This window comes from Salmo salar, chromosome ssa19 (genome assembly GCF_905237065.1).
Source record: "Salmo salar chromosome ssa19, Ssal_v3.1, whole genome shotgun sequence".
Lineage (NCBI taxonomy): Eukaryota > Metazoa > Chordata > Actinopteri > Salmoniformes > Salmonidae > Salmo > Salmo salar.
Genome location: NC_059460.1, coordinates 57,069,109 through 57,081,724, shown reverse-complemented (window position 1 = coordinate 57,081,724; position 12,616 = coordinate 57,069,109). Strand labels below are relative to the sequence as shown.

At 43.3% G+C, this 12,616-nt stretch overlaps 3 protein-coding genes across 12 annotated transcripts; 1 reads left to right on the top strand and 2 right to left on the bottom strand.

The window, feature by feature from the left end:
* Positions 1 to 169: 169 nt before the first annotated feature.
* Positions 170 to 5,122, bottom strand: anks3 (ankyrin repeat and sterile alpha motif domain containing 3). 3 transcript variants are annotated; one of them, XM_014158918.2, is made up of 16 exons: positions 5,020 to 5,122; positions 4,482 to 4,696; positions 4,191 to 4,389; positions 3,928 to 4,049; positions 3,754 to 3,835; positions 3,506 to 3,623; positions 3,233 to 3,388; positions 2,958 to 3,083; positions 2,673 to 2,788; positions 2,407 to 2,574; positions 2,154 to 2,278; positions 1,836 to 1,977; positions 1,463 to 1,733; positions 1,270 to 1,341; positions 1,059 to 1,162; positions 170 to 937 (listed from the first exon to the last, which is right to left on the bottom strand). In XM_014158918.2, the coding sequence occupies exons 2-15, from the start codon at positions 4,652 to 4,654 to the stop codon at positions 1,080 to 1,082; spliced, it is 1,953 nt and encodes a 650-aa protein (XP_014014393.1). In that variant the 5' UTR covers positions 4,655 to 4,696; positions 5,020 to 5,122; the 3' UTR covers positions 170 to 937; positions 1,059 to 1,079. The 3 variants fall into 3 exon arrangements, with proteins under 3 accessions (XP_014014393.1, XP_014014394.1, XP_014014396.1); XM_014158919.2 differs by having other exon boundaries at positions 1,071 to 1,162; XM_014158921.2 differs by having other exon boundaries at positions 2,440 to 2,574.
* A 407-nt stretch (positions 5,123 to 5,529) lies between these two features.
* Positions 5,530 to 12,440, bottom strand: cssa19h8orf33 (chromosome ssa19 C8orf33 homolog). Of its 7 annotated transcripts, none has more exons than XM_014158925.2 (6): positions 12,066 to 12,440; positions 7,314 to 7,426; positions 6,697 to 7,205; positions 6,517 to 6,607; positions 6,205 to 6,351; positions 5,530 to 5,930 (listed from the first exon to the last, which is right to left on the bottom strand). In XM_014158925.2, exons 2-6 carry the CDS (start codon positions 7,339 to 7,341, stop codon positions 5,707 to 5,709), a joined length of 999 nt encoding a protein of 332 aa, XP_014014400.1. In that variant the 5' UTR covers positions 7,342 to 7,426; positions 12,066 to 12,440; the 3' UTR covers positions 5,530 to 5,706. The 7 variants fall into 7 exon arrangements, with proteins under 7 accessions (XP_014014400.1, XP_045558496.1, XP_014014404.1 ...); XM_045702540.1 differs by having other exon boundaries at positions 12,134 to 12,407; XM_014158929.2 differs by lacking the exon at positions 12,066 to 12,440 and adding an exon at positions 8,090 to 8,439 and having other exon boundaries at positions 5,530 to 5,869.
* On the top strand, positions 8,520 to 10,950 carry h3f3d (H3 histone, family 3D). 2 transcript variants are annotated; one of them, XM_014158930.2, is made up of 4 exons: positions 8,520 to 8,628; positions 9,732 to 9,873; positions 9,977 to 10,130; positions 10,497 to 10,950. In XM_014158930.2, exons 2-4 carry the CDS (start codon positions 9,746 to 9,748, stop codon positions 10,623 to 10,625), a joined length of 411 nt encoding a protein of 136 aa, XP_014014405.1. In that variant the 5' UTR covers positions 8,520 to 8,628; positions 9,732 to 9,745; the 3' UTR covers positions 10,626 to 10,950. The 2 variants fall into 2 exon arrangements, with proteins under 2 accessions (XP_014014405.1, XP_014014406.1); XM_014158931.2 differs by having other exon boundaries at positions 8,566 to 8,661.
* Positions 12,441 to 12,616: the final 176 nt, after the last annotated feature.

Below are 12,616 nucleotides of genomic sequence, written 5' to 3'. Positions count from 1 at the left end.
ACATATTGCCATAATGCTTACGGAACTAGAATTTGAAAAGGGATAGATTACATCTTAATCAAATTGTAATTAATAATCAAAGACTGGCATACTACAATGTTATTGAGAAATGACCATTGTTAGATAAAATTGCCTGGAAAGTTAACCTAATAATGCACAGGTTTCAGACTGACACGATAAAACATTTATTGCGCTGTTGATTATACACTACATTCACTGAAGTCATACTTAAGATATGTGAACATGAACAATAAAATGGAAAGTTTGAAAAAAAAACATCCCAGAAAACACAGTTAAACATTATAGAAGACACTAGTAACATAGGCGTGGTGAAAGATTAACAATGGAGGTTACAGACATTGTTTCCGTTCCAGACGATACATTCAGCAGGACGACACTTCCTAACATGCAACAAAACACATTTTTAAAAGTATTTTAAAAAAAATCTAAAATGATCAATTCATATACATTTATTCTCTTCATGTCAAAGATCAGTTTAGTTAAAAACATGAGTGATCTTTATTTTGTTTGGCTGCATCATTGATCACAGCATGCATGTGTCTCATACATATAGGATAGGAGGACAGAGGATCTACTGTCAAATGTTTCACAGCCAGACAGCCTTGCCAAAGGGAGCTGGCTGGTTTATCAGCTTTCCCCCAACTGCATCTCTTAATTCAACTGAAGCAGTCCACCAGCACAGGCATGTGAGGGACAGCTGCCCTTGCCCGTTTGTCGTATCCCTGCAGTAGCTGCCAATGGCCTCTTCCATCTTTGGCCAGGCTAGAGGCCACAACCCCTGGCCCATTCGGGAGCGCCTGGGAACACTGGTCCTCGGCCCACTGTATCCAGTCAGGCCAGCTGGCCTGGCCCACTCCCAGTCCATTGAGTGTGTTCAGGGTGGCATGTTCACCCTCCGTCAGCATTGTCAGGAAGCCTTTTGAAGACAGAATTGAGACCCAGAACTTCTTACTCATGTTGATAGGGTCCTAGCTACCTAAAAAATGGTTAGCCATTCATGTTAATGGTTGGCTTTAGCACCTAATGTCTATACCCACCCAGACACTAACCAGTACTGCCTAAGGCTGTTCCCAGCTGTCTGTGACCTTCTCTAGGACACTCAGTCTCCTCAAGTTCTGCAGGACAGCCTGGAGGGTCTCCCCTGGCAGGATCAAACAACCAGACACACTCAGACAACAGTAGCTCTCATAACAATGGTTAGCATCCGAGCACTGGATAGATTTGAAAACCTGCGATAGTTTGTCCTACCTAGCTCCTCTTCATACGAATCCAGCGTTGTCATTAACTCCGAGACACTGGTGGACTTCAAACCTTCTCCACCTGAGGGAAAGAACGAGAAGAGAAATAATAAGTTGCTTTCCAAAGGAGTGGCAGAAGGACATTTGGTTTTGGGCCCATGCAAATGACCCGTCATCCAACAATGCAGCTCACGGCCACCCACCTTTTCCACCAGTATCGCCTTTCAGTTTTCCGTCGCCGTGGTAAGGACTTCCGTTGCCGTCGGCACTGAGGCGAGACAGGAGCTCGCAGCGGCAGGCGCGGGCCTTTTCTAGCACGGCATTCATGTCCTGGGCCAGTCTGTGGTTGTCTACCAGCTCTGTGTGCACCTTCCTCCAGGCCATCTTGTACTCCATCAGGCATCCCTCCATCACTGTGCGTAATTCCTTCTCCTGAGACATCTGGCCCTGCAGGCCCTCCACCTCCTCACACCGCTACACCAGAGGGGAGAAAGAGGGGTTGGGGGATGAGAGGAGCGATGAAGTGGTTTAGAAATAAGGTTTTGGTTAGTTTTTGCTTCTTTATCGTGTAGACACCTTATGTAGCTGAATGGCCATCTCCTGCATCTCAGCCTCCAGCTGGTCAGCGTAGGCCTGCTCCAGAGCGTCACTAGGTGGCCGGGCACTACTGTGCCAACGTGCAATCGCTGAGGTCATCTTGCGCTTAGGTCCAAAAAGCCTGCAGCGGAGAAAACTAAGTAGATCAGAATGGAGAGACGTGCGATATTCTATTGTGCCCAGAGTAGGTCTGAGATGGACAGACAAAGTCAGTAGCCGATAGAATGTGGGTATGTCCCAGACAGTACGAGAAGGCTTTGGAGCCAAAGCTAGGTACGAGAGAGCACGGCGACGTACGTGATTCCCACTTCCTTAAGGTCATTCTCTGTGAGGGTGAGGAATATCCTTAGGTCAATGTCCTGTTCCTCCAACAGGGGGAGGTACTTGGAAAAGCCAATCTGCTCCAGGAACTCAGCCAGATCCTACAAGAGGGCAGGGGTCAAAGGTCAGGTATCGATCAGACACTGGTCGAGGGAAAAACACAACAGAACTCACTGAACAGCATGAAATATTCATGAATGTATAGTGATCCAACAACACTGACACGTGCCTTGGGACCTGCATAGTTGGGACGACCACCTACAGGCGAGCGCATCCCACAGTTCCCTGGGCCACCGGGCTGCACCGTTTCACTGCTGCTACCATGGCGACCTTTGCCTTTACCGTGATGACCCTTGTTTGCGCGGCGGGAGCAGCTCTTTTTAGCCTGATCCGAGTCCTAAAAAGGACAAAGGTACATTGTGAATGGAGGACAAAAGGGATCACTGGAATCACCATTGTGGTATGTGAATGCGTCACCGTGCCTTGTGCGGTTACCTCGTTACTCTCCAGCGAGCCCTCCCGGCTAAGTCCGATCACGCGGGGAAGTCCCTCGCTGCTGCTACTGCTGCTCCTCATGGTGGGCATGTCGTTATCAAAGAAGGGGCTCTCATCTATAGCGGAATCACAGCAGCTGGATTAGCAACATGGCGGAATGGGTAGAAGTGTAGACTGGTATTTCTGTGTAGAGGAAACGTGTAACGTTGCTGCTGTTGTAGGACGATCTACTGCCAAATAAGTGAACAGGTGAACGGTTAAGAGTGCTTAACTATGTAGTCATACCTCTGCTGCTGTTGCTCTGGCCGTCCAGCTCGTTGATAGGCGAGGTGACATCACGGAAACACATGCCCTCACTCTGCTCCCCGACATCACGGAATGCAATGTATCCCGGGGGCGCCACCGCTGGCTCTATAGGAATGTGAATAATAGCTATGTCAAACAAGGTCCAAAAGGACAATATCTGGCAGCAGAGCAGTAATTGGATTCAGCACAACCATTTCAACTTCTTCTGTGGAATAGATACAGCTGTAATAGAGAGGTAACCTAAAGAACGCTACCTGAGTGTTTGCTGGGGCCTCCCACTCTGAATTTGGCGATGGCTTGAGGCCCATCGTGGATGCTGGGGCCTTTGGCTCGGCTGCGACTCAAGCGACTCAGTCTGGGGGTAGCACTGCTGTCAGAGTCCTCCGACGAGCTCAGGTCCTCAAAGTGTCCTGTGGGGGACAGACGTAGGTGCAATGAGAACCTAAACTGCTCCACCACAATTGTTCCAAAACTTAAAAAAGGTCAGACTTAAAGAGTAATCTTAGTAAGCAAATCCTCCCCTGCACCTGTTTTGGCTTTAGGAGAGCGCATGTCAATGAGGCTGGCGATCTTTGTGTGGCCGTACATCATAGCCAGGGCACGGGCGGTCTCTCCTTTGGCATTCCGCTCATCTACTTTGACACCCTGAGACAAGAGTTATCATATACAAACTAGGTTTCAGTACCCCTTCAACAGATTTGCATCAGGTACGTATTTGAGACTAACATATGAAAATGACAGTACTGTAAATACTAGCAAACGAAAACCTACTCACGTGGTCAAGGAGGCATTGTACAATGATTTCATGTCCAGAAGCAGCAGCCTCCATCAGCGGAGTGAAGCCAGACCCTGGCTCTCTGCAGGTGAGAAACGTGTCATTACACACCTCATGATTGAATAGTGGGACATAGATTGTTGTGGTTGTATTAATTTGACTGACGATACTCACTTCACATTGACATTGGCATTGCTATCCAGCAGGAACTTGACCATCTGCTGGTGGCCAGTGCTGGTGCAGTGGTACAGGGCTGTCCAGCCTCGAGAGTCCTTCAGCTCCAACTCAGCACCTTGCTTTTGGGAGATAAAACTAGGAAATGTTTTCATAGTGTACAATAACACCACCACCACCCATTACACTAAAATTAAACCTAAACTGAGGTTTATTTGAGGTGAAAATTAGAAAAATGTTTGATTCAGAAAAGTAAATCTGACCTGCATTAGGAAGTAGGCAATGCTTTCATTCCCACAGCTCGCTGCCAGCATAAGGGGTGTCAGACCTTTGCCAGTGGTGGCATTAACGTTCACTCCAGCCTCCAGCAAAAGATTAGCAATGTTGTCATGCCCAATATATGAGGAATACATCAGGGGAGTCCAGCCACCAATGTTCTTGCTGTCCAAGTTCAACTCCCCTCTAAAAAGACATAGCAGTACATTACTATCAATGAGTGTTGAGAAGCATCCAGTCTCTCTCTCACAAACACACACAATTGATGAGGTACTTACTTTTTAATACACTCTGATACCACATCATACTGGCCAATAGAGCAGGCGGTGTGGAGGTCGAGGGGTACATCCAATTCTTCAGGTCGTACTAAAGTGTTAATGTCCCCTAGCCACAGGGAGAGGCTGACACCAAACTGCTCCGATTCACTCGCCTCATCGCTCAACTCCGACATTCTCAACCCAGACCAGGCAAGCTCCCACTGCACCGCTGTAATCTGCACACAAGATACCCAATTTAGAAAGGATGCCATGGAGAAATGTTTTCTAGCGAGCAATCTTTGGCCTGGTCCCATACTGTATGTGTTGTAGCCAACTCTTCTGTCATTGTCATGTAGCTAGCTAAGAAAACAGGCTAAGCAAATTTGTAGCCCCTTTTTGGATGGGGCTAACAACAGCAAACTAGCTACGTTAGCTAGCTAACGTTCGTTATCTAGCCATTTTAATATAGACTCACACGCACACAGTCAAAAACTGACAGGGCTGTTGGACAGAGGAAACAACAGATATATTAAGCAATAGTTTAAGCATTTAAATTTACCGTAAAAACTAGTTATTTTGAGTTTTTCTTCAGTTGCCCAGTCTTCAAGACTTCTCTTGTTTGCTTGTGTTACAATTACATTTGCTCGGGTGACTGCCCAAAGTTGTGCAGTCAATATTTCTGGTAGTTGTAGTCATTTTTCTTTGAGAACTAAATGCTTAAAGTAAACATTTGGGTGGGTAACTTCATTTCCCATGATTCCTAGCTCCAGAAACAGTCAGGGTTTTGTGGACTCTCCCCGGTCAAGACCTTTTAAACCTCATTATGTACATCATATTTACCCCAGTCATACAGTATTTGATTGATAGAGATACACAAAATAAGTAGCAAGAGAAACTATGGCATGAAATAGTACACACTGAAGCTGCCCCATGGGCACATTTGTAACGTTGTTCTCCCTCCTGAACTCAAGACCACTGTTGCTGGACAATGCTAACCTTTCAGTTTCAATAAAGGTAGAGATGGTCGTAGATTGATGTAACTTAAATGAATTCATGCGAGATGCAGATATTTACCCAAATTGTCCATTTTATTAATCAAAAGGTTTACAATACTTAATCAAACCACAACCAATAGCATTATAATCAACCAAAACCATTCAAAAGCAAAGAACTTTAAAAATTGATTAATTTGTATTTGTCTATAGAGTAAGACTGATTTCTTGAGTAAATACTTCCCCAGAGCAAATCAGAGGAAGTTAAAGCAGAACTCTTCATTAGCAGGAGTGAAGACAAAAGTTGAGTTCTCCTGGTTCAGCACACTTGTGTTTGGAGTCTGTGCCTGTAAATTCTCTTGTTGACTCGTTGCATTGGATTTTAAGTGTAGAGTCTCTGTTTTACCTTCCGCTTTCCTGTGGAAAATAGACTTCTTAGCAGGGTCTGTCACTACTTTGACCTGAGCCGATGTCATTGCTGAAATATAAAAAGATAAATACTTAGTTGCCACATATTTCTATCTATCATCATTTGCAGTATTTCTGGTCTGACTTTAGTGTAAGCTGCATGTTTATTTTTTTCCACTTCAAGCCTGTTTAAATTTGAACTTATATGTGTCTTGCTGTATCGTTAGATATTACTTCACTGTTGGCGCTAGGAACACAAGGACTTCGATACACCTGCAATAACATCTGCTAAATATTTGTATGCGACCAATAAAATGTGATTTGTACTCATTGTACTCACTCACCAGCCTGAATCAATTTGAACTGCTTGTGCTTCTCCTCCTCCATCTTCTTCCTGTAGTCCCCAGACATGGCCCTCATCACCTGCCTCTTCTTTGCCAGGGGGGCTTTGGAGCTGCGCAGCGTCTTAAGGGCACGAGAGGCCTCCTCCTCTACAGACAGCAAAGACTCAAGATATAATCCCACATCAAACTTTTTATGCATCTCATAACAATCTACTTCTTCACTGTTGTTGTTATGAACATCTCACATTTGAATGTACTGTTTATCGTACACTTCAGAGATCAACTGGATTCTAGAGTCTAAACTACACCCACTCTGTTTTGGCGTAGCCTTCAGAGTAGCCATGCCCAGCTCCAGCTGCTCAATGCACCAGTCAAGCTCTCTTTTTAGCTGCTGTTCTGTAGTCTGAAAAATACAACCAAAAGTTGAACTGATATACACCAGCCACACTGAATCAAATATAAATACTAAATTCAAACAACACCATCACCCACCAGCATTGTGCCATCCTCCCCACGAGACCCTTCTGTGTCTGTCAAGTTCGTCATCTGTTTTTGCTGTCCTTCACTGGCTTTTTTCTTATGACCAGATTTCTTATTTTTCTTGGCTTTAGAAGATGTGGTTGGCTCAGGTGCTTTAATTACTTGTTGAGCGTTTTGGCCCTGAGGCTTTTCCTCTTTGGACTCTTTCAGGGCTACAGCCCCTGAGGGTACTGGTGTGCCAATTTCTTTCTCCATCTTCCCTGGTGTACTAACAGGGGTTTGGAAGTTGAATGCAAAACCAGAATCCTGTTCTGTCGAAGAGGTGGATGTTTTTGTCAGTAATCCTGCAAACTGGTGTTTCACATCTGAGAGGGCAGTTTCTGCCCCCTGTGCTGCTGGTGCACCCTCAGGGAAGAAGTTGAAGGTGAAAGAGTTTTCACTGCGTACCCAGAGTTGTTTCTCTGTTCTGCTTTGTTGGTTCTGTTCGCCTTGGGCAGTGTCATTCACCTGAGGCTCAAAGTCTGCTCCAAAACATACAAATACAAGCACATGCAGAGACACAGTATTAAAACAGACTACAATGCATAAGAATGTAAAGGAATTTCTTGTAATGACTTGTTGTGTCCTACCTATGACCAGTGTCTTATGCTCTGTCATGATTCACTCAGTTCCAGCTATTTCCAGATGAACACTCTGAAGACACTCATATAACTTCTGTTTCAATCAAATGAGATGTAGATTGCTGCAGAAAGATTATGCCAAAGCTGAACATGACATCTGAACATGACATAAAGTGTCACTAGCGGACGATCAAAGTATTGTTTTTGCACCCTTAAGGCCCTTTCTCACCAAGTCTGTTGCGTTTTTTTTTGTACGAATTGTTGTTTATTAAGATATAGGCTAATGATATAACACGAAGCTTAGCCTATAGGTCTAGGTCTATCTAGGTCTACCTGGCTACGGCTGGTGAGTGTAGGCAATGCTCGCTGGGAAGCAGTTCCCTGCGCTTCACTCAATTTGCTTGCGTTGCCATGTCTAGACACAATTGTATATGTTACAGTTACCTAGAATCAGTTTGTCAAATAATGATGGGGTTTAAAAAATAAAAAAAACATGCACACATGCTGTTTATCATATAATTCCCTGTGCTGAGACACAAACACGATCAGTCTGTCAGACAAGTTTACCTTTGTGATAAAGATCACGTGTCCCTGATAACGATTTCTATTGGTCAACATCTTTTTTTGGAAAGCGAAAATACGCAAAAATCGAACCTGTTTCGAATAAATAATGGGCGGATTGCAGCAGGACGATATTTCACAATTGGTGTGAATGGCGTCATAAACAAGACGTGCTCGTATTTATGTTTTTAACGGACCTGGTGAGAAGAGGCCTTTATGCTCACCTTTGAAAAGATTCACAACGCTATTTCAAGCAACCAAATAAAAATGTTTGGCAGACTTTCTTCGACAGGCATGCATCACCAAACTGTATCAAATACATGTATGACTAATTCTAACTGTGGCTATGTATTTACCGGGCATGCATCAAGCATTGTGTACACGTCCATCCTTATTCCGAACCGGCAAAGTTTCCAAATACTTTTGGTTCCGCTTTTCATATTTTTGTTGTTGCCACTGTCTAGATTGAAAATTAACTAAAAAGTGTTACGTTTAATTTGTTTACCGGTATGTTATTTATCATTAAACTAGTCTCACATTTCGCTTGGATAAACTTGTTACAAATTTGATTCAATTTGTAAAGAAGACTGCGTCATTTTGGTTTGACCAATACAAAGCGTTTTGCTGATGTTTGTGGGCAGGTCTACAAATCAGACATAAAAAAGTATAAATAGAATGTGCCGTTTCCGCTTAACGAACAGTCACCGAAGCGGTTCAAGACAGCATTTGAAAAAAATATTGAACGTCTGTTTTGGTCACAGAGGTAGCAAGCTAAGATTTTATCTAAATTAATACGGTGTGTAAATGTGTGGTGGTTCATGTCAATGTTCGTTTTGATATTCTGTAGGTAGCCAAAACTATCAAGCGAGGTTTTGTTGGTAACGTTAGTTAACTACTGTAAAACAGAACTGTAGTTTGTCTAGGCAGCTAACTACAGCACCTACCTAGCATAACGTGTTTAGTAATGTTTACGATTTGCGACATACAAGCGACTCGTTTTTGATTGTGCTGTGCGTTCTACGATTTTCGCTGAGTAAGGTAACTTACTTCACCCAGGCCTTGAAGGCCATTGTGTGGCAATGGGAATATGATTCCTCGGTGTAGGCGCCATGTTACAAAATGGGCAGCTGCCGGGCATCTTTGAAGATAAACGAAACGTGTAGGTTACAAGCCGCGTAATGGTGGCTTGAAAAGCAGATTAACAGTAGTTGGTGCGCACATTCTTTTGAACTAGCGTTCAGTTTGGTTTGCCCTTAACAATCTATTAATGAGCAGTTAATTACTGATGTGGATGTTAGTTTTAGCCAACTACTCACATCTTGGTACTATGTAAAATGTCTAGTTAGAATAGTTAACGTTAGTTTCAATTGACCCGCCACCGGTTCAGATAGTTGGCGCCCTGGCTACTTCCAGTGTGTTCAACTATGTCCTGTTCCTGGCCAGCCGACTTGCCAGTTATCAAGTGGCTATCTAGTAATCCCATATTCCACACGATTACAATTATATTTTCCAAAGCTAACGTTATTAAACTACACAATGCTAATCTCGATTTGTCATTTTGGTGGTTTATTTTTATTCTATCATGGCTGCCGTTTCCTACTAGCTGCGGTAGCTAACTTGGCGTTATTATAAGGCCCGTATGACGCTAATATTAGCCTATTGACTGTAGGTGCATGCCAACTGATAACTACATTTACATTTACGTCATTTAGCTATTTACTGCAATAATCTAGAGCAACCACACTAGCCAGGTCTCAACTAGTCAATTTGCTGGCCTTCAGTAACCTTGACTAAGGATCAGTTTGCGCTTACTTTAATACTAATGCCACTCTTTTCCTTACACATTTGAATTTGATATATTTTCAGAAGTCAATTGAGCCATGGCACGTACTAAGCAGACCGCCCGTAAATCCACTGGCGGAAAAGCGCCCAGGAAACAGCTGGCCACCAAGGCTGCAAGGAAAAGCGCACCATCTACTGGCGGTGTGAAGAAGCCTCACAGATACAGGTAACACTTTTCACCTGGAAGTTCTCGATTTTCTGCCATGTTGGACTTCTGGGCAAATGTTTTGACTCGCCTGCAGATACTGATTTTAATGTGTTTTGTGTAGGCCGGGTACAGTGGCACTGAGAGAAATCCGTAGGTATCAGAAATCCACTGAGCTGCTGATCAGGAAGCTGCCCTTCCAGCGTCTGGTCCGTGAAATTGCCCAGGACTTCAAGACTGACCTCCGCTTCCAGAGTGCAGCCATTGGCGCTCTGCAGGCAAGTTAACTTTATGATTGGAACAGATTGATTTTGTTAGGTGTAGTCACATGGGTGCTGATTTTAGAATTACCAATGTTAAAGCAACATTGGACCACCCAAAGTGGTGAGCCAGAGTGGCCTTGCTTCCAACTGTGTCCCAAGTAACTGATGTAATGGTTTGCTGCTGCACTAAAAGGGATACTTCGGGAGCATGCTAGCAGATACCATAGACTTCCAGTCATTGCACTAAGGCTAGTTAGCGTTGGCTCGCAAAACTTACTTCCTTCATACTGGACAGACATAAAAATAGTCTCCACAAATTCAACTATCCCTTTAAGATGTAATTGTTACTTTCTGAGAAATGCTTGTTTTCTCCAAATACAGGAAGCCAGTGAAGCATACCTTGTTGGCCTGTTTGAGGACACCAACCTGTGTGCTATCCATGCCAAGAGGGTCACCATCATGCCCAAAGACATTCAGCTGGCCAGGCGAATCCGAGGCGAGCGTGCATAATATGAACACTTTTTGAACTCCCTCTTTGGAGGGTAACTAGGTGGGTGGGCATGGTTGGGGCTGTGTTTTCTCTGAACTATGAATTAGTATGTACTAGTTTCAATTAATTTTGTAATGTCTCATTGGTAGGATAAAGGCTTGTGATTTATAGTACAGAAGTAGCAAGTGTCTTGCCAAACATTCCTAACCTCTCAGGTTTTGAAAGTGTATTTTAGAAATGGTTGATACCTTCAGGTCATCTTGTAATGTGCATGAGTCATGTGGAGTAGAACTGTTTTTAATCTCATTATGGCCATTTGTTGTAAATAAACTTTCCACTACCTCATGTTTGGTTTATTACCCCCTCTTCTTTTATGGACATTCTGGGCTGACAGTGTATACTTTCTTGGCCTTGCGTGAGGTGAGGCATAGTAGACACTAGCCATGAGTGGCAACGTTAATTCTGTACAGTTGCATTTTCACAATTTCTTTGATAGGGAGGGATCTTTGTCTATAAAATGTAATCGCTCAGCAATTTCCTGGTTGAAATTCTACATTCGCCTAATTTCTGTTTGGGGGGAAAAAAAGGGTGTAGAATCATTGTACCCTCTAAACCGCTGTGATATTTTCCATTACAAAAATATTTTCAGCTGGTGTACAAAACCGAAAGTAAGACATACGATATTTGCCGTGAAGACTAGAAATCATGAAAATGGCTTAATTTCATCCCGTTGGGCCAAAGACTTGCGGCGAAGTCGTTTACAGCAAAGTGGTTTCACTTTACGCATAAACTTCATTCGATATGCTACGTAAGTTACTACAATGTCGCAAATCATGAATTACGTGCTCTAGTCATGTGACAACGAATGCCATGTTACATTATGCCTATGTTGGCGACTGCTTAATATGCAGCTGTTTTAAAGGGCAGATACACAACAAAATGGACGCCCCGCGTTTTCGGTAGAAAACTGAGGGATGGCCCTAGAAATGTAACAATTCTCAGATGAGAGCTGTGGATGCAAGGAATGACCATCCATAATATCAACATTGTTTTAACCATGAGGCTATAGTTTGTTTACCAACATGGAAAAAAAGCTTTTAGGTTCTCATGGAGTGTACCAGTTGAATTAAGTTCACGAGGCATTTACAATCAATGGATGTAATTTAAGTCTGTCAAATGTTAGTTTGAGCTTGTGTCCATTAGGCCTGCGGAATTTGTCTGCATGAATTTGAGCAATAAAAGCCTCTTCAATATGTTGGGATCCGCACTATTCAGCTGTTGCAAGAGCGCTTTCGTCACTGGCTGTCCACTGGTATCAAAACGATTGACAGTTCAGTGCTCGAGTTCAACCATTATTGGGTTTAAATTTACATTTGTGAACTGCCAAATAGCGCAAATAGCTTAATAGGAGTGCAGCAGTGTGCTTCACATCAATGCGCTAAGTATCCGTATCGCCTTACCTCCAAGCGTTTTTTCAAGTTGGATAATCTTTGGATGCAGACAGTAGTCGCACCGTCGGAAGACATACCTTGGGCTGTAGTCTACAACTGCATATTCCTGCTCTTTTCCCGCGAACCAAACTGTCAGTGACTCGCTCAGGTGGAACAAATTAAATGTGCGTATTTTTTCGATGCTGATTTAAATTCAGAAAGGATGTTTGCAAAAAATACTTCTCAATGAAAAGTAATTATCGAATAAATCTTTTTTTTCTAAAGTATAATCTGATTACAATATTTTTGCTGGTAATGTAACGGATTAGTTGCCGTTTTTGTAATCCCTTACATGTCCCCAACCCTGTCCATAGCCTACACTTTCCATTATTGGCGAGCATGCGCAAAAACCAGAGTGGGCATGTTTGACAAAACAATCAGTTGAAAATGTGATGGAAACGCTGAACTTTTTGGTATGTGGAAACTTGAACGCCAAAATGCTTTGTGCGCCACACCACACAGCATTTTACTCACAAGCCATTTTGGAAAGCCATCTGGTGGGGAAAATGAAGATTTTAGAA

What these genes read in the sequence shown, in the direction of transcription:
- h3f3d (XM_014158930.2), top strand. Translation starts at nt 9,746, where the DNA reads ATGGCACGTACTAAGCAGACCGCCCGTAAATCCACTGGCGGAAAAGCG. An exon ending in AAGAAGCCTCACAGATACAG is followed by an intron (nt 9,874 to 9,976) that starts GTAACACTTTTC and finishes TGTTTTGTGTAG; the next exon opens with GCCGGGTACAGTGGCACTGA. An exon ending in CAGCCATTGGCGCTCTGCAG is followed by an intron (nt 10,131 to 10,496) that starts GCAAGTTAACTT and finishes CTCCAAATACAG; the next exon opens with GAAGCCAGTGAAGCATACCT.
- anks3 (XM_014158918.2), bottom strand. Translation starts at nt 4,654, where the DNA reads ATGTCGGAGTTGAGCGATGAGGCGAGTGAATCGGAGCAGTTTGGTGTC. An exon ending in GTATCAGAGTGTATTAAAAA is followed by an intron (nt 4,390 to 4,481) that starts GTAAGTACCTCA and finishes ATGTCTTTTTAG; the next exon opens with AGGGGAGTTGAACTTGGACA. An exon ending in TGGCCATTCAGCTACATAAG is followed by an intron (nt 1,734 to 1,835) that starts GTGTCTACACGA and finishes CCTCTGGTGTAG; the next exon opens with CGGTGTGAGGAGGTGGAGGG.
- cssa19h8orf33 (XM_014158925.2), bottom strand. Translation starts at nt 7,341, where the DNA reads ATGACAGAGCATAAGACACTGGTCATAG. An exon ending in GAAGGCTACGCCAAAACAGA is followed by an intron (nt 6,352 to 6,516) that starts GTGGGTGTAGTT and finishes TGCTGTCTGTAG; the next exon opens with AGGAGGAGGCCTCTCGTGCC. An exon ending in GTTCAAATTGATTCAGGCTG is followed by an intron (nt 5,931 to 6,204) that starts GTGAGTGAGTAC and finishes TTTATATTTCAG; the next exon opens with CAATGACATCGGCTCAGGTC.